General features: G+C 47.4%; 1 protein-coding gene across 2 annotated transcripts in view; it reads left to right on the forward strand.

Annotated features, from left to right (window-relative positions):
* Nucleotides 1-22,202, forward strand: part of CACNA1H (calcium voltage-gated channel subunit alpha1 H) — a 117,169-nt gene that overhangs the window by 25,047 nt on the left and 69,920 nt on the right. The window contains exons 6-8 of one of the 2 annotated variants that reach the window (XM_032197524.1): nucleotides 7,240-7,332; nucleotides 9,202-9,988; nucleotides 13,511-13,923. In XM_032197524.1, the coding sequence (XP_032053415.1) occupies nucleotides 7,240-7,332; nucleotides 9,202-9,988; nucleotides 13,511-13,923 (1,293 nt within the window). Of the gene's footprint in view, nucleotides 1-7,231; nucleotides 7,333-9,201; nucleotides 9,989-13,510; nucleotides 13,924-22,202 lie in introns of those variants that run through there. The other variant, XM_032197525.1, reaches the window with a different exon arrangement.

Genomic DNA, 22,202 nt, shown 5'->3' on the forward strand with positions numbered 1-22,202 from the left:
TCAAGTCTGTTGTGCCTGAGATGCCACTGATATGCTTCCTTGCTTGTCTGCTGCAACCTCTGTTCTTCTGCTTTCAGCAGTTTTAAATATGATTGGGAACAGTCAAAAAGGCACACTGAAACAGAAGGAAGAAGAAAAAGCCTGAGGCTTCCAACTGCAATTGTATCTGTGCGTGCAACACGTAGTTTTGTGGACCGTGCTTTTCAGAAGCAGCTGTCATGTTGGGTGCCCTTGTTTTCAGAGTTTGACTAGATAATTTTTTTGGCCAAAAAGGGACTTTTCTAGGTCAAATGGTTCATTCTTTAAACTAGAGATGTGTGTCAACAACGCTTATCTGTGCTGAATTTGGCAAGAAGTTTTGGCTGGAGGGAAAAAGGGAAAAGAGATCATCTAAGCTTTGCATTTCCACTGCTTCAAGATGATGCTTTGTCACTAGACTTGAATTGGGTTTGTTTTAGATCTCTGAAAATATTTCATTCTAAATGATAGGGTTTGAATTTTGTTGGTGGTGTTTGTTGGTTTTGTTTTTTAAAATTTGGCCAGCCAATTAAACATCACTTGCTGCAGTTGAAGAGCTTTCATGCTGAATACCCAATCTAAAAATATCCAGCCCCTTTAAAGCATCTCAGAGTGTGCATCCAAGAGGATTAGATGCTTTTGAAAAAAAAAAACTCTAATTTTTGAAGGCCAGAAGGAATTGTCCCATATAGCACAAGTCAGAGAGGCCATTCTGATTCCACGACTGGGCCTACTAACCTGGGGGAGGTATTGGAGGGACCCAGGATGGCACAGAAACCTGCTACAGACTCTGCAGCTTTGGAGTGTTTTCATCCTACCTCAAGAATCAGGCTTCTGTATTCAGGGTAGAAAGAGAGGTGTCTACAGCAAGGCATCATGTAATACGGGTGTCAAGTTAGGTGATTTAAAAAAAAAAAAAAAAAAAAACCTGCTAGTCTTCTGAGGGGGCATCAACGCTTCCTACAGGGAAATCTTGATTTGCTTTGATTGCCCCAAAGCTGCTCCATCATCAGTTGTTGCTGTCACACTCTATAGTGTGAGGGGAAACCCATATACCAAGCCCAGGGTTCAGTTCTCTTGTCCCACAGTCCCCACACCACTGCCTACAGACTGTGAGCTGGCAAATCCATCCTGCAGAATGAGCCCCCCTTTTGATTAGCATCAATGAGTAAAGCTGGGACACCTGGAACACGTTCACATCATAGTCCTGCAGAGGGCTATTTCCACTTGAAGCTGTGCACCCTTTGTCCCTAATAGTTTCTAATATAATTTGAAGCAAGGTAAAATGATAGTAACAAAAACCCTTGCTGTTTGCGTTGGGGCCAGTACCCCAAACTGATACAGATCCTGACAGCAGTGTTTGGAGGAGTGATGTTGTTTGTCCCTGTATGGCACACCCAGCTGTAACAGGGCTCTCAGCCTGGATAAGGTTCCCTTTTTGCTGCAGATGCTTCATCCTTCAGCTTTGCTCAGCTATAAAACTGATTGATGTCTCTCTGTGATAATGGACTCATTATTGCTGAAGTTAAACAGTTAAATACATTCCCTGTGCATAAGATACTTTACACAAACAATGAAGACAGGATAATTATCACCGTAAATCAAACCTCATGAATATGGACTGAGATGTGATTTGTTATAAGCAGCAGTCATCTGAAATCAGTGATGTTTTTGCTATCAGATGAAGATCTTGCTTTATTTAGTGCAAAATGGGGAGACAGTGACTAACCTTGCTTTTGCAGAAGAAGTTGTTGAGTTTTGATGTAATTTTAAGCTCTTAAATTCAGTTTCGTGATGCTCAGGGCCACCAGTAACAGCATCAGCGACCTCTCCAACCTTATTGCACGCTGGCTGCACTCTGCTTTTCAGGATCCACCATTGGTAGTGCTAACCAGGGATCACACTTGCATGGGGCAAACTTGAGAGGTTGTCTCTAATCCAAGACAAATGCAAGGTTGCACCATTTCCTTTTATCTTCTGGTTTGCAGGGCTGCTTTTCAGAGCAGAGGCGTGCTTTGCAAGACTCCCAACATATAACAAAATGTCTAAAGCTGCTTTGTAAAGAAAGCAGGCCCTCAAAGAGAAAGGAGAATCTCTTCAAAGGACCTTACTCAGAATACAATAAAACCTGTTTTTCTGACTGCGGAGGTTACTTAACAACATGTGTCATGAGAAAATAATTAAAATTATGAAATTGGCTTCAAAAATAGTTAGTGATTTGATTAGCTGCCAAGCACATTGCATACAGAAAAGGCATACTTCATTTTGCACTGGTCAGCACTTGCTAGCCAAGTCAGTGTTCCTGAGAGGGCAAAATACAGAGATAAGGCTTTCTGAAATGAATACTGAAAGCCTTGTAAAATTCACTGAGAACATCATAGAAATTAATACCTTTCACAATTTATATCACTGTATCTTGTCTTGATGAAGTTTATGAAAAAGAAAAAGAAAAATTGTGCAGCACAGCCAGGGAAATAAGATAAGAGGTTAAAATAATACTAATAATGATTGTGGCAGTACTCAGTTGCTGTTCAGTTTAACGTAATTGATTTTGATGCAGATAATGCCCATCTTGTCCCCAGAGGACCCAGGTTAGGCCAAAAGAGACTGAGTGCAAATTATATGTGTCAATTAAAATGAACACTTCAAATGGTTTGGAAACGCTTGGGTTTCTCTATATATCACCTCCTGCTTCAGCCAGGTGCCGAGCTGAACAAGCACCTGCAATTCTGAAATCAACAGCTAAGGATTTTTTTTATTACCAGAGCTATGCATTTTAGGGGTTTTGGTCAAGGTGTGAGACACTAATTTTGGTTCCCATACCTGAGGATGTTGTCTCTGCACGTGAAGTTCGTTCAGTTAATCGCAGGAGTGGCATCTCAAGGTTGACTTGTCTGCAGTGATCTATCTGGCACCAACCATTAGTGCTTTTCAATACACAGAAAAGAATTCAGTGTTTGACTTTATTAAGTAAAGTTGTTTGGGTTGGAGTTTGGGTGTTGTGGTGTTTGGGTTTGTTTTTTTCTTTCCCAGATGATTCTTTTTTTATTTTTTTTTTTCCTTTTTCTTAAGTGACACTAAAGCAAAAAATAACCTGCTCTGGAATGGATTATAGCCAAGAACTTGCAAAAATTTGGCAGAGTACAAGGACAAGGATTTTTATGGTGAAAACTTCTTGACATAATAAGAGAAATTGTTCTGCAGAGACCTTTCAAGTGACCCCAGAAAAAAACAATGTAAACCTCCTGTCTCCCTGGGAACAATGAGGAGGTCTGAGTTAATTGCCAGTGTCTTTAATCTACATCTCCCTTGTGATTTCCACTCTGGAGTTTTAGATTGATTCTGATTAGCTTGACTGGAAGACCTGATTCTGTCCCCAGTTACGCTACCATAAATCAGATGAGCATCGTTGTTAGAGCTGATGAGATTATTGTGGCGTGAGCAAACCAAGAGGAGCAGAATCACAAAACAGGAGACTTAAGAAACCTGACTGTCTGCTCCCATCCTGCTCACCTGAACGTGGTGATCAGGGGCTGCTGGACAAGAAACTGCATGAATGGTGTCTGAGCCAAAGGTCGATGAAGTCAAAATCTGTATTTCCATTCACCTCGGTGAGCTTTCAGTTAAATCCTTGCTCTGATGGGAGAGTGAATCAGGTGCAAGAGTCAGGGCACTCAGTCTTGCCTCTAAGGTATTAATGGGAGAAAAAACAATTTCTCCTCTCCTTGCTGTGTAAGATGTACAGGGCTGAATGAGCAGGCAAGAATTGCACTGAGCATCACACAGGATCTCTCATGGATAGGTGACGTCTCTGTTCTCTGACCAGAGCCTCAGTCCTCTGGAGGCCAAGCTCCTTTTGCTATGCTAAGGGGGCAATGCCTCCTTTCCTTCTGGGTCTGCAGCATGTGAATGCAGTTGGCAGCATCCTCCAGAGCATGCTAGCCAATCATCTTAATTGAATCTTTCAGCTACTTCCCTGCAGCTGATGATTTTAGTGGGCCACATATCTCGAGCATCTTTTTTATCAGAGCAGAATTAGAAAACGTGTTTCTTGCCATCTTATCTCTGTTGATAAATAATTGTATGTTGCGTTTGTTGGAAGCTTTGAACTGGTACATTTGGAGGGGCTGTTTAATATGTCTGTCTGTGAACAATCGTGGTTTGAACAGAATTTAATTACTGAGAATGGATTGCCGAGATTGGAAAGCACAAGAAAGGTGCTCCAGGTCCTTGGAAGACATCTGTAAAGAGCTTGGAGGGCCAAATGCTGGCGCTGCAGTCAAGTGGAATAATCAGATTGGAAACTGCAGAGTGGAAGAAGTCATTTCTGCTTAGCAAAGTAGGTGATATTGCATCCAGGATGCCTCTAGGGAGGAACAGTAGTCCATGTAGTACTGAAGAAATGTATCAGTGTTCATGGGAGAATAGAAAGAGTTGTTAGCTTTCCCTCTGAGTTCTTCTGCTCTGAGAATAAATGTAAAGGATCAGATGCTGTACTGCAGCGGGGAACCTTGCACCAGTGCAGATGCCTCTGACTTGGTTCCAAAAATAGTTAAAGAATTTAGCTCATGGTGGATAGACCAGCTGTTGGCAAATTCAAATGGTCTGGTTCCCATTTACACCCAGGCCTTCCTGGGGATATGCAACGGGATCCTGGAGTAGATAAAAATGCACATGTAAAGTCATTTGGAGTGCTTTAAAGGACAGCCTGAAAGAAGTCCTCAGCATGGCAAGAATCAGGCTATAAAAGTCATAGAGACCGTTTCAGTCCAGACAGGTGGCCATGCATGTGTGTTGTCCTGCATTTCTCCGGAGCTATTTGATTAAAAAAAGAAGACAGATGTCTGTGAGCACGCTCTCTTCCAGGATTGTTAGTACTCTCTAATCCTCGGCAGCTCGGGAATCCTCCCCTAGGTACTGCTGCATTTATACCGGGTGATGAGCCCAAGAATGAACCCACAAAGATGTCAAACAGGAGAACAAAAGCCCAGCGGTCTGTTTATTCCTCCTGTGTCCCTGTGCTTTACAAGTGAGTAGTAAATAATGCAAATTCTAATTGCATCTTAAATATTCTGCGAGCTGGATGAGCCTTTTCAGCCCTCCAGAGGAGAAATGTGGTGTGTTGATTAATTTTTGCTGAAAATGCTGTCTAGCATACAAGAAAAATACCTCTCTAAATGTTTGGTTGGCCCTCACTCTTGTCTCAGCAGCTGCTTCCCAGATGGGGGGCTGGCAGTGCCTGCAGAAGCCCAACAGCAGCCGTCAGGTAACTCCTTTTGTAGAGAGGGCTCTGTGTTTAATCTGTTTCGTACATTTATTTGGTGAGGAGGTGTAGCTGATATGCTCAGAGTCCCTGGGCTCATTTTTCCTCCCTGAGTGTAAATGGATGGAGCACCTGCCGTGGCAGCTGGGGTGGCCTCACTCTGAGACACCCGTCTAAACAGAGGGGATGGAAGGGTGGGACTTTGGAGAGCCCAAAGGAGACAATTTCTTAGGCAGTGATTTGGTTTAGCCTTGTGCCCCCCCCCCCACATGATCCCTCCGTTTTCCTGGTGAACCTGCAAAGCACCGCAGAGAAAAGAGGGATCATCGACTGCTCACACACACAAGGGAAGGGGCTGGAAGGAACTGTGCTCTCTGTAAATGTTTCAGCCGTGTTAAAAGAAAGGCAGAAAAGGGCAGTTTGAGTTTGATTGCCTGTCCATTTCATACCACTGAACAGACTGATTGCTGCCAGTGTCTGCCCAGACAGCTTAACCCGTTCTCAGACTTAAGGGGGAATAACAGCACAGAACGTGTCTGTTGCTGGATGCTTTCCACCAGAGATCAGTCTCTGGAGTTCACGTTGACCAAAAGCATTCTCTTCATTTTTGTTCAACCCACGCTACTGGAAGCACAGCATTGCTCTCTGGCATCTGTATATCCCTAACCAGCAGCAAGGATGTGATGTGAAAGAATACCTAATGCACGTAATGAGGACCAGGAGAGGTGGGTGCAGTTTGTGTAAATGCAGTCAGCACGTCATCAGACCTGATTGCTCCAAGTCTTTAGCAATGCAGACAGAGTATAACAGCTGCAGAGACAATTTTTACCCGCTCCATGGCAGATCAGGTTTATTGGTTTTCGTGTGGGCCTGTATGTGCTGCCTTGCTGCAGAGGTGGTGCGAGCACTGACGATGGCTCCCTCTCACCCTGCTGAGTGGTGGGTGTTAAGTGTGCTTCAACGTGGGAAATGGGTTTGAAAACTTGCCGGTAAGTTATCACCACATTTGACATTAGGGTGAGAGGAATTAGGAGTAAGGAGTGTCTCTCTTCCAGCACTCGTGAGCTCTGACAGTCTCAGGCAGGCTCAGTAACTCGGTTCGATCGCTGCAGGCATGGTTAAACTTGGGAATGATGCCACTGAAATTGAAGGCAGCAGGCAATTCTGGGTTTTGTGCTAGGGCCACTAAGGCTGGCATCAGGCATAGCAAACAGGATGCATCAGTGCAAGTTCATTCAGAAAGGAGCTTTGATTTGGTTGGAAGTTGCGCTGGAGCTTCAGCTCTAGCACCAGTAGCAAAATGGCACTAGAAGTTTGGTACGTTTTATCTAAATAAAAAGTGTAAATTACATGGCATCATTTGCTTTGCTGTGTACACAGCCTGCGTGGTGTTAATTAAATCCTCAGCTTCTTTTTTAGTAGAAGGAAGATTGAGAAAACAAGTATGAAATCAGTTCTCCGTTTAATTAAAGTAACTGTCTTCCATTCAGATGTTTTCCTGCTACGATGTTGGTGATGTAGTTGCAATGGTGAGCGAGATTAAGTATCACAAAGAAATCAGTTTTTACAGAAACAAAATTGGGTTTAAAAACTTAAGAATTTTGCAGGTAGCATTACAAAACCAGGATCCTAAGGTAAAAGCCCAGAGCACTGCACAGGAAGGCTTCTGCTTTGTTTATAAACCTTCCTTAGAATTTCTTTGCATTGGCTCAAAACCAGTGTTTCAGGTGTTTTATTGTATTGTTTTATCATTTTAATTGTGCCAGATTTCTGTGGAAACCTCAGGCCAGTCCTTTGGTCACACATTGCTGCCATCCTAAGCCAACTAGGAAAAGAAGCGCAGCAGGTCCGGATGGATGCTGAGAGATGCTGTGCGGTGATGAGTACCAGAAGACTGATGTTGACTAACTTTTTGGTTGACTCCTGTTCTCACGCTTTCTTTCTCTGTCTTTCTGTAGGTTATAACCCTGGAAGGATGGGTTGACATCATGTATTATGTGATGGATGCACATTCTTTTTACAATTTTATATATTTTATATTACTTATAATAGTAAGTATGAACCGTGAAATGCTCCCATTCCTTGTCCTTGTGGGGTAAAGATGTTTCCTGGGCTTTTCACAGAGCTAACTGGGATTCAGAATGAGACCTTCCTCCCATCATAAAGGGTAATCATGCAGGTTGTGATTAGTGCTGTAGGACAGGTTATTGGCTACAACAGGCTCTGCACTTTTTAGTGTCACACGTGATGCATAGTCACAGCTTGTCAAGCCATATGGTCTTCCCTCTCTCTTAGTCCCCCAGTCTTGGTCTTGTCACCTTGGTGTGTCCTAACTATCGTGCCTTGCCAAGCAACTGCTGATCAGAACAAAAAGCAGAGATACAGCTTATTTCAATGAAGGGCACTCAAACAGTTGCTGAGTTTCCCGTGAGCCTTTGAAATAATGGTAATGATAGCAGCACACCTTTCTGAGATCTTAATGGTGCTGTTGTTCCTAGAAACAAAGTATTATTCACTGGAGGTTTCCCTCAGGAGCTGTCATCCCAGGTTAGCAGGGTTCTTATTTTTTAAAAAAAAAAGGGCACAACCCTCCCCAGGGGTCTACATCTGTGGAAAAGAAATGCTTAAGTCAGGAGGAGAGCAGGGAGAAAAATTCTGTACAGATGTCAGGTAGGACGTGGGACAAAAGCACTTCAAAGTGCTGTTGTGGCCGGGTGTTTTTGCATATAATTCTGTCCATCTCTGTGGTTTTGAAGGCCTTGGAAAGTCGAACCACCACAGCTCCCACCACTGTGTGAATCAGGGCAGTGTGAGAGTTTCCCAGTAATAGATAGCATTCTGAAGTCAGTGATTTTTGAGCCTTTAGCAACTTGCCATGCATGGTGGAGATTTACGTTCCACTCCTTTGAGCTCTTGTCTGCATGCGGATCCCTGCAGAAAAGCCAGGTGACTAATCCCCAAGTCACTTGGAGCTGGGAATTGCTGCTTCTCAAGCCTTCTCCAGGCTGATATTACAGATTGGGGAATAACACCGCAAACCATCTCCCACCAGCTTCCCCTGAGGATTCTCCAGACAATGGCCCAGATTAAATCCATACGTCTCCTACTGAGCCCAGCACAGAGGTTTGGCCATGTAGGCAGTGGCACTTTCTTGACGTCAGTCCCTTTCACGCCTAAGGGCAGAGATCCTCTGATGGGAATATCTGACATTTTCCTTTGGCTGATTTATGAACTCAAGTGATGAAAAGCCAGTTTGTGGACTCAGCAGCTGAGGGAAGGATGTAGTCTTAGGTCACTTCGCATTCTTGTCCTTGGGACTTCATTTTGAAAACCTGATATCACCCAAGAGCACGTCAGCTCACCCAGGCAGTAAATCAGGCCTCTTGCAGGAGCACTGAGTCTCCTGGAGATGTATTTCCCTGTGCCAGAAAGGTACAAGGGTACCAACACAAGGACCCTGACTGTCCTCCTCAAAATGAGGGTCCCTGTGCCAGGTTGTGAAGTGCTGGAGGAGGAGGCAGTTTCAGTTCAGCACAAGCAGGACTGCAGGCCATCTTTCCTTGTGGGTTGGCCGGGTGGTTCCTAGTAATCTGTTTTGCTGTGGTGACTGATCACGTTGTGTTTCATGCACCCTGCGTTAGTGGCAAATGTCATCACCGCTGAAGGGAGGAAAGTGGTGAAGGCTATTGTTAACAGCTTTCTTCGCCATCGCCAGAACAATTTAACGTGGTTTAGGAGCAAATTTAGCAGCTCAGGCTCATGTTGACATAACATTTGGTGAGCAGACCCTGAGATTTGGCACATTTGGAAATCTCGGGATTTCTAAGAACAATGCTTCAAGTCCGGACAGCATGTGGTGGTGAAGTGCACGTGTTGCTCCGTATACTCTCTGCTAACTCCTTTTGTTTTGTTTTCTCCAGGTTGGTTCCTTCTTCATGATTAACTTGTGCCTGGTTGTGATAGCAACACAGTTTTCTGAAACAAAGCAGCGGGAGAACCAGCTGATGCAGGAGCAGCGGGCCCGTTATCTCTCCAATGACAGCACAATCGCCAGCTTCTCGGAGCCAGGTAGCTGCTACGAGGAGCTGCTCAAGTACATCTGCCACATCTTCAGGAAGGTGAAACGGCGGACAATACGCCTGTACAATAACTGGCAGAGCAAGCGCAGGAAAAAAGTGAACCCAAACAGCACCACGAATGGGCAGAGCCGCCGAGGCAAAAAGCGCATCACCTCCATCCATCACCTCATCCACCACCACCACCACCACCATCACCACCACTACCACATCAGCAATGGGAGCCCTCGTGGGCCACGCTCCAACCCTGAGATTTGTGACTTGGAACTCAAGGTCATGAAACCTGGAGGCAAACTGATGCTTCCTTCCTCATCACCCAACTTGCAGAGCCCCGCACCTCCTCCAGATTCAGAGTCTGTGCACAGCATTTACCATGCAGACTGTCACGTTGAAGGACCACAGGTGAACTGTAAGTCTTCCAATGCCCCTGCAAGCATTAAACTGACTGCCGGACTCTCCAACCATGGCAGCAACTATCCTACCATCCTGCCTTCTCCAACGAGCAAAGGCAGTTCTGTGCCAGTTCCCAAAGGAAAGAAGAACGGCAACTCACCTGTGGCGGTGGTTAACAGCCCTGTAAATTTGGGCACGGATTCTTATGGGAAGCTGCAGCAACTGGTAGGAGAGCATGGTAAGGACAAATGAGCAGATATTTTTGCTTAGGAGAACTGGGCATAGGGCAAATAGCTCAAGAGTTAAGGGGTTAATGATAGCCAAGGAGTGTGCTGAAGGTGGCAGCTGTTTTGTGAATGATGTTTGAGCTAAGCGCAGAAGCCAAAAGTAGGACAGGTTGAGGGACTGAGAGCTCTGCTCCTTCTAGCCTTGTATTTGCAGTCATTGAGTAAAGCAAGATGCAGGATGAGTGCCTTTAGGCCACTGCTGAAGGCTCCTTTCCCATTAGATGCTTCCCCTCTCCTCTTTCACCATGTGCAGAAGAAATGTAGAACTGAGTGTTACTGCAGATTTGGATCTCCCTTCAGTCTGACTGAATGAAAAACATGTGAGGGACTCGTGTTTCTCTGTCCCATTCTTATCTGTACAGACTGCAGCCACATCAGCATTGCTAGTTAGTGCAGTTTTATCTCTGTTCTCATATAAATCATCCAGTGCTGGTGTAGTGATTACATGCAACACTTAGGTTTCTATTTTGCAAATTTTTTCCAGTCCTCATGGCTGGAGCTAACACCTAAAAAATAGTTTTAAGCCCTCAAACAGTAAAAAGTCAAAAAGATCAAGCTTCCAATTTTTTTTTTTAATCTCTTTAAGCCAAACTCATCATCTGTTTTTATCAATGCCTGTGTTTTCCAAAACTGTTTATCTGTGTGTGCATGGACACAAATATTTATCCTAGTGATGAATGTGCTGAAAAAATACCAAGCCTAGCTTGAGGGAGGTCACAGTAAAGGTTGCTTGCCAAAGAGGTTGGGTGGCTTGTCTTTGTTAATATTTTTTTTTTTAAGTGACCATACAAAAGGGTAAAGTGGATTGTTTATAGAGAAATTGCCTTCGGCAGACATTTCTGTACTTTTGGAAGCTTAACAGGAGGGCAGGAGGGGCAAGGTTAGTTGCAATGTTCTTCCGTTGTTAAGCAAGGGCTTTATATGAATCACTGATACATCTTTAACTATGCAAGTTAATGAAGGTTATTATGAGACTGTGTATTTACCTTGAGATAAAAGCCCAGGCTCCACAGAAGTCTGGAACTGGGAAACCAAGGACGAGCAGAAGAGCTGTTGCTTGGAAGGCAGCGCTCAAGTCAGAGGTTTGGTTCTCCGTGCTCACAGGGGGATCTGCTGCTGGGGCTCATCCCAGCAAAGGAAGCCCCAGATCTCAATCACACCTGCAACACCCCAGGGCCACTCCAGTGACCTTGGAGATTTTCACGTGGCCTCTGGTGGCTCTTCAGAAGCTTGAGGTTAGATGGAGTTGCTGTTAATAACGCTGTTATAGTATCCTCTTTTCACAGAGACATTTCAGCCCAGAGGATAACAAAATGTTTTAAACAAATCTCCTGAAACTGTTTTTGTCTCTCTCAGAAATGTGGTTTTATCTAGAGGAAGTAGGTGGACACAGCAGCTCTTTGCTGGTGAGCAGCAGCTTTATGTGGCACCCTGAGGAGCACAGGGGCTAGCATGGGAAGCAAGTTGGCCAAATCCATCTGGAGATACTGTCTCATAATGTGTCCATGCCCAGCCTTTCCCTTCCACCCTGTGCCAGACAGGGAAGGTGAGGTGGGCTCACAAGCACCCCCCAGCCCTCCTGTGCCCCTTTGGGCAAACAAAGGGCCGTTTCGCTTAATTCTCTCTCCACTCTCACCAGACAACAAGCAGAGTCTGTTCACTGCAAGATTTGTGCAAGGGGAGCACACAAGTGATAATTGAGAGCATTAAGCAGGCATTAGCAGCCAGGGCACTCTCAGGCCCAGCTGGAAGCAAGGTTGGTGTCCGCTGGGAAAGATGCAATTGTGGGAGAGAGTATTCTCTTCCCTTCTTTTGTTGTGGAATTGAACAGCACAAAGTACAGCCTGTTCCTCCGTGTTCTCGTGCCCTGCAATGCTGTGAGGTTATTTTAGCAGGCAGCCAAGGAGACTCTGGTATTTTGAAGACATCTGCGGCGCCAGTGTTTTTCATATAATTTTTAACACTTTGATAGCATTCAGGACATCTGGCAAGCCCACTGCCTCTGCCATCTGCACTATTGGGTCCATGTTCCAGTGTTTCCTCATCTGACCGGTCCCAATCAGAAACACCAAGCTGGTGTGCAGCGCTGACCACTGCTGCTTGCAGGTTGAGTAAGGGGGCAAATATTTTTCCTGGTATCTTTGATGTAAAGACCAGAAGGAGGACAGTTCTCTCCTGCGAGACTGTTTTGAAAGCCAGTGATATCTCAGTGACATTCAGGCAAGTAAAATATATTTTGTCTCCTGTCAGAACCCAGCTTTCAATCTAACAAGGTGCTTTATTTGTTTGCTGCTGCCTTCTCTTTAAAGATGTCCTCGAGTGTCAGCCAGGAGTGGCTGAAATCAGCAGTGTTACTGCTGGGTGAGCTCCAAGCTCCTGGGCCCAGAGCCAGGAGCATCCACTGCCTTTGTGCCTGGTCCCCCCCAAAATGTGTCTGTATCTCCATCCAACCTCCAGACAGGGGCATGTACCGGGGAAGAGTGTCACCTACACCTTATTTTCCATCAAGGAAGATGTTCATTAATGGTTCGATGGCATTTTGTTGGAAGGATCACATTCAAGTGGTATTTATTACATTCCTGTTTTTTTTTTTTTGTTTGGTTTTTTTTTTTGTTTGTTTGTTTTGTTTTGTTTTTTTTCCCTGTCATTAGTATCTGGTTCCTAAATATCACGAAATCAGGAATTTCGTTCCTGAATATGAGGAAACAAAATCTGGTTCCATTTCCACCTGACTCATCCTCATTACACTTGGCCACATCGTCTGTGTGCCCTGGCTCTGTGACGGCAGCCAGCGTTTCTCCTCACACCACAAACCATGTGGTAATGTGTTTGTTTGATTTTAAAATACCTTGCACACTCAGTCATGTGCCTCAAGCAATGAATACACCTGAGCTTTATTAAAGGCTGAAGGAGGGATGAAGGAGACTAAAGGGACTACGTGACCCTCCGAGCTGTGATCCGTGGTCTGTAGCCACCTTTGGTCCATTTCTCCCTCTCCCACCTCATTACTATCTAAATGGAAGCTCTACCTAAATCGTTTGTAACAGCTTGATAGTGCTCAGATCACCACTAATGACATTAGCCTGGTCAGATATAATCAAAAATAATTGGAAATGAGAGGTGTGCCAGTCAGTCCTCCCTGAGCAGCAGAGCACAAAACGGCCCCCATGCTGCACGGAGAGAGGTCCCTCAGCCCCACAACCATGGAGGGGGCTAGAGGGTGGCTGGCAGGGCTTGGGCAGAGTGGAATGGAAGGGAAAATTGAGGCAAAATGAGAATTGCTTGGTTAGATAGAGTGCTAGAAGGGTTTATTAGGTGTAATTGAGCATGTGTTGGGAGACCAGCACCACCTGTGTGGGGGGACAGAGGGCAGTCCGCCATGTCGAGGGTGTGCAGGGACACAGAGGGTTGTCCACCATGTCGAGGGGAGGCCGTGGGTGTGCAGGGCTCACGGTGCACGTCTCCCCTTGCAGGTCTGCGGCGGACATCCAGCCGGCTGTCAGGGCTGAGCGCGGCCTGCCCGCTGCCCAGCCCGCCGGGGGGGACGCTGACCTGCGAGCTGCAGGACTGCCCCTTCTGCGCCAGCCTCCTGGAGGATCCCGAGTTCGCCTTCAGCGAGTCCGACAGCTGCGACTCCGACAGCAACGGCGTCTACGAGTTCACCCAGGACCTGCGGCACGGCGACCACAGGGACCAGCTCCAGCAGCAGCGCAGCAGGAGGAGGAGGAGGAAGAAGAAGCCCAAGGAGAGGAACAAGGTCACCCGCCTGTGGAAGGCGTTCGGCAGCAAGCTGAAGAGGATCGTGGAAAGCAAGTACTTCAACCGGGGGATTATGATCGCCATTCTCATCAACACGCTGAGCATGGGCATCGAGTACCACGAGCAGGTGAGTGCGGGGATGGCCTCGAGAGCCCTGTGGGTTTGTGGTGTTGGGTGCTCGCTGTGTGCTGGCTCCCTGCAGTGCCTGGGGTGCTCCCTGTTCGCATGGTGGCATGGGCTGGCTCCAGCAAAGCCATGCCAGAGGAGGAGTGAGAGGTTTTCATACAGGTGGGAAGCACCAAATGGGATCAAGGGGCTGATCCTGATGGCGTGTGTCGAGCAGAAGCATTGTTCTGTGTGTGAAAAGCCTGGAAGGCGGCTGTCAGCACCACTGAGGTGTGGAGAGTTTTAAATGTGTGTGTTAGGACCTGGCAGCTCAGAGCCCGACGGTGTAAGTTATTTGCTGTGAATTATTCATACAGGCGTGAGTTGTTCTAGGGGAAATCAGACCCTTTGGTCCGATGGTGGCGGTGCATGGTGGTATGTGGGCATGAAACTGACCTCCCCAGGAGCTGCACCTCGTTGTGCAGATAACCCATGTCGAAGTTTCTCCTTTGATCCTGGACCTTTAAATAAAAACTTCAACTGTCAGGCAATGCTAAAAGCAACAAAGAAAAAAAAAAAATTGAGTTTCTCCCTGGAGGCTCCAAACTGTTTAATTTGATCTCCTAGGGTGCAAGTAGGTCTTTCTTTTAAGTGCTTGGAGGGAGGAAAGAGAAATCATGCTGTTCCCAATATTAGTCTGAACGTGGTGATGGCAGAAAGCAGTGCTGGCAGCGGAGGACAGCTTGTCCTTGTGGGCTGATGGGAGCCAAGGGGCTGTAGGATGGGAGAGAGGGGTGAGTCATCTAGTAGCTCCAGTTGGTCACTCTGGGGAAAGCTATGCTTTTTTTTCTCAGAAAAATTGGTTACTTTCAACCGTTTCCTGAAGATGTGCTCTGGTGTTTCTCATGCTGCCTCTATGTTGGGTTCGGAAAATGCTTCCTAGAAGGGCCAGGAGATCCTCATACTGATTTTCTGGCCAAAGGTTCACCAACGTTCCCCCAAATCTCCCCTGCAGAATAAAGAACAAGACAGTATTTATAAAGCTACTCCTTCTCTCTGTGCCACAGTCTGTCTACTCAGGAGGAAGGGCAGACAGGACAAGAAGCTCTGCATTTTCTTCTCCATTATTTCCCAGGATTCAGTCCTTCTCAGGACTATGGCAAACAATCCTCCAAAGTGTTACTCCTCTATTTTCTTCTCACTTACGTGTTTTGTACTGCCATATGCCATCTTCTATGCCGTCTGAGGCATATTTTCTTTCAGAAAAGCGAGTACTCAGCTAAAACACGTGAACCTCGGCTGTACAACAATAAATTAGTTCACGTTTACAGCAGAAAGGGTCCAAACCCAACAAAGAAAGAGCTGTCGCTGTCAGCTTTCTGTCTGGTTAGCTGTTCCACAACAAGTTTTAAAATTAGGAAATACACCTTGTCGGTCACCTTTGAATAGACCATTCATTCCTCACAGCGGCTGTGTTTCTGCATGGATACTCTTTTGTCAGGCGGATACAGCTTTGTCAGTCCTTGGATATTGCCGTTGATGGGTGCTGGGGGAAAACTTTAGGCAGGCTGCAGCAAGAAAGCCCAGGGATCGCATGGAGTCTGTCCACAATCACTCGTACAAAGGCAAATTGTGATAATTGCATCCTTGCTGCTAACAAAGGAAAACTCAAGCTAGCAGGTTTATATTGAATTTTACCTTGTAAAAGATTTGCTTTAAACCATCTCAAAGCCAATGGCAATACAGATCCCAAGGCTTTTGGCTAGGGAACATCAGACTCCCGCCAGCTTTGCTCACAGGCATGGCCCAGCTTGGGCCCAATAAAAAGGGAGGAATTTTGAAGTGAAACTTGTAAAAGTTCCTCCACGTGCCTGACTGCAAAGTGTCTCTGGCATAACGAGCCGTGGAGCTGTCAGAGCCCAGCTTCGAAACACCTCGTGCAAGCACTCTCCTATCAACAGAATGACCTCCCGGGCATTGCCCAAGTCTGAGACACCATCCGAAAGCAAAAGAAAAAGGCTCTGGGCTCCCAAACTGTTTGGCATGAAAGTTTGGGGGCTTCTGCAAGCAAGGCGTGGCGATTTCAGAACCCACAGACCCCCTCATGTGAGAATTGGCTGCAAGGCTCGTGGTGGGGGGCTGGTCTTGTGCGGAGATAAGGAGCAGATGCCTGGGCAAAGCTGTCATGAACCCACAGCGTGGTGTTGGGATGGTGGGAGGTGAGACAGGCTCGTTTTGGTTATGCCATGCTCCACGCCAGGAAAAACCGTTTAATCACAGCTTTCTGGTTACCGTGTGACAGACACTGCTCAGTCACAGCACACCTCTGCTCAGACCAGGCATTACAAGGCGAGAAGGTGTGAGCCTTCCCCAGGCTGTTAACCAGGCACGGGCATTACTGTTGTCTCCTTTTGCCTTTCCCCAAGGTTTTAGGAGCCTGCTAGCTACTCTCTGTTGTTCTCCTGGCTCTCATCCTCTTTACTCTCTCCCTGAGGTTCATGGGGACACCTCCTGCCCTCTGTGCCTGCAGACAGCAGTATGGGCTCTGAAGCCCTGCAAAAAAATCACCGACCATGGAGACATTTGCTCTGGATGGAACAGTTTAAGCAAGTTCCCTGGCCGTGATTCTTGCTGCTTGTTCTGCTGAACAGCCATCAACTGGTTTTATTAAACTGGGCTGCAATCATTGCAACAGCCCACAGGGAAGCCCTCCCCAGATCTCACCATCTGTAAGGAAATGCCCAATCCCCTTTAAAAAAAAAAAATCATTAGCAGTTGCTTGCTTTTCTTTTCTGGCTTCTCAGACTTCATACGGACATCGGTTGCTTTGCAAATAGATGGGCACACCGTATACATTTTTATCTCGGGGTGCTGTTGAAAGCCAAGGCATCAATCCTGTGCGCGTGGGAGGGAAGGAGGGTGCTGAGCAACATATGGCATGGAGGAGAGCGGCACTAGTCCTGGTGTTACCTCGCCTTTCATCCCGGGACATGGCAGCGCTCGGCGGCGAAGTCGCACGGAGCCCTCTTGAGGCAAGCAAGCATTATTGTCCCTAACTTCTGGATGAGGAATCGAGGTTGCAAGGTGCCAGGCTGGAGGCAAAACCCGACGGCTCTCAGCGTTTATCTGCTGGCCCTCATCACAGCTGCGGGGCAAGGTGATGCTTGTGCTGGGCAGTGCTTTGGCAGCATCCTTTAGCTGTGCTCTGTCTGCACTGCAGCAGCCCACGGTGCTGCCTCCAGATGTCTGAGAGCGACCTGTCCACATCCAAATCCCCCCAAGGCTTGAATATGCATTTTTAGGGGAATTTGAAGCTCACAGCAGTCTGCTCTCACAATTACTCAGGCTGCTCTTGGCTAACACGGCTGGCACCACCCCATTTAATGCATGCAGCCCATTTATAACACTCTTTTAGGCAGGGATCCTGTCCTGTGGCTAAAGGCACATCTGAGGCAGCAGCAGCTGACTCACGGGGAGGAAGAGGAGATGCCAGAGCACCTCTGCACAGAGCTGTCCTTTAGCAGGCCTGCTCTTCTCAGAGCTAGACTGGGGATTTCATGGCAGCACAGGCAGTTTGTGGCTGGAGAATCACGCAGCAGGAGGCAGCTGATGATGGCAAGCGAGTTTCTTTGGGATTTCAGTCATCAGCAGGATCGGATCCTCCCGCACAGCGCATCCGCCGGCTTGCCAGCCAGCACTGCCTCCAACTGCCAGGTCGTACATGGCTGGTAATTAGGAGGTTACAGGATGCTCTTAGTTAGCATCAGCACAACTTGTATTTCAAAGGTTAATTGGCTGCTTTGGAGTTCCTTTTTTTTCCTTCCCCTCCTCTTATGCTTTATGCATTTGTCTATCCGAGGCACAAATAGGCACTCCCACAGATGAGGAAAGCCAAGCACAAAGAAGAAGGCAATCCTCGCATTAATCTTCCAGGCAGTTTCAAGAAATGGATGATTTTCTTGTGCATTCATTGCAGCTGACAGATCCAGAGTGTCTGAGAACGTGCCATGGTACTGCAGCAACCACGCAGGAGCAGTGCTCTCCAAAAGCACGACCTCTGCCATGCCTTTGGAGTGGTGCCTGTCACAGACAAATCCTGTTCCCGTCGTCAGTCAGCCTCTGCTGCTGGGCTGTTTCAGCCCTGCTAGAGGGTGGTGGACTCAAATCCTTCCATCAAGGCCATGAAGGAGTAAGACGAGCTTATTCCTGCCAGGAGAGCTCAATTCCCAGCTGCCCAATTGTCCCACAAGGACAGAGTCCTGTTCATTTGTCCAAGAGAGATGCTGGTGATATCCTTGCAGAAGGGTGAGCTCTGAATTCATCCCCAGGGACCTCTGGTGTTTTTAAATTGTGAGGAGAGACCCCTACTTGGCTTCCCCGAGGAATTTGCAGAAGTAGCTGCTGATACTTGTAATGATTCCACATAAAAGGCTCAATTTACATCAAATGGCACTAGAAATGCTATTTTATATTCACTTCTCAGAAGAGAAGTACAAATTAGTATTTGTTCCAAGCTATTGCTGTTCAAAGAGCTTTTAATTGGTTTTCAGATCTCTCACCCATGGCACATTTCGTTCAGAGCAGCTGTCTTTGGAGTAGGTTGGAGCTGACCTTAGTGGTACCCAGTGGTCCGTGGCCTATCAGCATATGAGAAGTATTGGTTTTGAGTAGCACATTTTATTATTCTGGAGTAAAAGTAATTCTGTGTGATTTAAGGTAGCAACCGGCTTCTCTAGTGACGCTCTATTTCAGCATTTGTCGATTTTGTCTTGAAAAATTGTTTTGGCCTGGAAAGCTCAGCACTTACTCAGAAAGCAGAGGTGAATCTTTCAGAAGCGTTTGAAGCAAATTGCTTAAATTCCTTTTGAGTTGTGTGTCAATAAAATATTATCCTGATCTGTGATTCTCACTTTCAACTAGTAAAGCTTGGTCACTTCTCAAACTTGGATCCAATTTTAAAAACTGATGCACTGGCTGGGCTTGAAGTAAGCAGGTTCCCCCAGCCCAGGGGGTCTCTGCTCCCCCTCTGAGGTCCACTCTGCCAAGACGTTCCCAAAAGTGCCACCAGCTTTGTTGTCCCCTCTGCACGCTTCAGGCTGCAAGGCTTCTGCTCAGAGCCAGCAGCAGCTCTTGGGTGAGCACATACACCTGGCAAAGGGATTTTTTGTTCCCGTGTTGGAGGGAATTGAGGACCAGAGGCAAGAAGTGAGGTGCTACTTCATAACGTGACGGATGGCAAATGCTGGCAGCCCAAAGTCTTGGCTCAGGGCTACATCCATCTGCTGGATCTCGGCAGCCTTCATGGCAAAGGGTGTAAATCACATCCCTCCATGGGGAGCCTACTGTGAGTGGTGTTCACGGGGACTTTTACTTACCCCTTTCTGTAACTGAACCGACTCCTCTGCTGCTCTGTTTTCCTCTGTTGGATTGTATGTTCTTGGTATATTTTTTTTTACTATATAAGGGAAAGCATACTAGAGATCCTTCCATTCCTCTGACTGCTACCAGACAGGAACAGCACCTCTCCAGTGCAGAAACTGAGTGCAATAACTCACTGGAGTGCTGACACGTCGAGCAGCCAGGGGAGAGCCAGGAGAACAACAGAGCCAGTCATGCCGAGGGGAGCTTGCAGCCTGATCTGGTTCCGATGGATGTGCTCATTGGCCTGGGGAATAATAGTAGGATATTCCCCACAGAGCTGTAGGCACGTTTTACTACCACCAATGGCTCAGTTCCTTCCCCTCACGCCGTTAGCTGCTCCGCGTGGGGAGGGACTGGCCGTATAAATCCCCTCCGCTCCCTGCCGGGATGACAAACTTCATAAGCAGGTGACAGTAACGTGCTTCCCAGCACAAGCTGTCACGAGGAGGCAGGACCCAGGGGCTGTGTTTCTTCCACCTGGGTCACGCAGCGAGTCAGCTGAGGCGGTCACGGTGCCCTCCGAGGCTTCCCAGGCCGAGCCCATGAAACCCTCACGCTTCACGAGCACGCCTGATGGCAGCGGGTGGTTATATATAGCAAGCGGACAGCTTGTTTGCATTTCGACTGGCAGGTAAAATAAACCAAGTGTAATGGAGCCCCAAGAATGAAAGCAGAGCGCACTTGCCAGCTGCGTTTCATCACAAAAAATGCGCGTAAATCACAGCCCTGGGCGGCTGGCTTCAAATGTTAGGCTGACAATGGCCCTAATGTGCTCTGAGGCGGGGAGGTTTGACACAGCTGGACGGTGCGGTGCTCGCTTTCTGCAAAGGGAAACTGCAACGAGAGACGGCCTGGAGGGAAGAAGGTGGCTTTCACAAACAAAGAGCGTGGGGCTGCATTGAGCCTGTGCCCTCCCACTGGCTGTCAGCGAATGCTTTTCATCTGGGAGTGGGTTTCGTGGGAGGGAGGCTGGCTTTCGTCGCCTAAGTGAGCCCTGGGGAGAGTGCTCTGTGCTCCAAAGCAGGCGTACCTGGTAGTCCTTTGCCTGAGCGACAGCAAGAGGCAGGTTTGAGGATGAGCTCAAGCGTCTGGTTCGTGGCAGCTGTGATCAGTGGCTCTGGAGAGGTCGTGGTGCCTGCAGGCAGCACGCAGAGCCCAGCGCAGGCTCCCCCGAGCAGCCCCCTGGTCTTGGTACAGCATGCAGCAGCTTGCCATCCTTCCAGCTGCCTCCACGAAAGGCAGACGGGCTGCAGGGACAGCAGCAGGGGAGAAAATGTAAGTGAGCAAGACATTTGATGGGGGCAGGAAACCTGCTTTGGCTCTGCCACCACTTCCCAGGCTCAGAGAAGGGCAGGAAGCAAGGAGCAGCTTGGGTTGACCCAGGAGCTCTGGGGAAGATGCGACTGTCTGCAGGAACCTCCCACATCAGCCGAGGCTGTCTCTGCTTCCTTCCACTCCCCCATTCTGCCTGCATCCATCTTTTCTTTTCTTGGATTTTTTTGTTCCACAAAACGAGGATTGCTTTTTTTTCTGTGTACCTCGCCCAGCCACGTGGGGCTCCCGGGCAGGGCTTGCTGGATGTGATTACAGGTCATAATAACAGCAGGAATGGGAGCAGAGTGCTGTGCCTCTCCCAGCACCAGGATTTATGCCTGAAAGTTGGAGATAGAGCCTGCAAAACCGAGTTTACAGCCCAGATTCAAAGCAGATACAACAGGAGTGTAGCACAAGGAGATGTGCAGAGAAGAGGGTGGGCAGTGCGTGTCGATTGGTGGTACCCAACTGTCAGGAGGCAAAAGAAGTGGTCCTGTTTAATTTAATATCTTTGTGCCTTGCCAACCACTCCTTGTGGATGATTGCTTTCTGTGTAGACCTGGAAAATAGAGAAAGACTCGAAAATACATTTAGCTGAGAAAATATTAGGAAGGTGTAGAGAAGACAGTCGTGCACACCTAAGAGAAAAGTGAGGTTAGTATTGGGCAGTGCATATGAAATGCTGACAGTGTAGTCTGTGAGTTCTGGGTGATGATCCAGTAGTATTGCTAAGGGACCTGCACACTGCCTGGGTCCTCGGGGCTGAGGATTCCCAAGCAGAGGGTTAAAGATGCCCGGGCAGAGGATTAGAGATGCCCAGGGTAGAAGTCGATCTCCTTTCACTGGAGGAGAATCACTGTGAGGAACTAAACAGGTATGTTTAGTGCTGCTGTCAACTTGAGTCATGAATTTTCCTCAGGTTTTAACCAGGGTTCTCCAGCTGGGACAGTGAGATTATCCAGAATTATGAATGAAGCTTTAAATGTCTCCTTGAAACCTCCTCCTGATTTTTTTTTGTTACAAGATCAGGAGGCTTTTTTTTATAAATGGATTGGAGAGGTGGGGGGAGAAAGCTGCATCTGAAAGGAGTGAGACTCTTACTCCAAAACAAGGGAGATTTGGCATGCCTGCGTGCATTCTTTCAGAGCTCTATTTTTGTTTGCTCTGTCTGGTTTACAGCCTTAAAGACAGCCTGGCTCCCAATTTGGGAAAAACGCTGTGCACAGGCCGTGTAGCACCGGTGGAGGGGCTTGCTACGGCCGCAGATCTGCCACCGAGGGGGACAGAGGCAGGAAGACCCCGTGGCTCCTTTCCCCACCCTGAAATGAAGGCATTTCGTTTCTCAGGAGCTGTCTCTGCTGCCTGATGCTCGTACAAATGAACACATCCTCTCCCCCTAGCCTGTTCCTGTCCCATGCGCAGATGAATCCAAAACTTCTTACCATAGTGCTCTGGGAGCAAGCAGCAGAGAGAAAAAGGCTTTTATTTATTTTATGTACTCCGAGGGGAATTGGGGTTGCTGCAGACAGACGGATCATGTAGTTCTCTGGCTCTAGGCATGACTAT

This window comes from Aythya fuligula, chromosome 15, assembly GCF_009819795.1.
Source record: "Aythya fuligula isolate bAytFul2 chromosome 15, bAytFul2.pri, whole genome shotgun sequence".
Lineage (NCBI taxonomy): Eukaryota > Metazoa > Chordata > Aves > Anseriformes > Anatidae > Aythya > Aythya fuligula.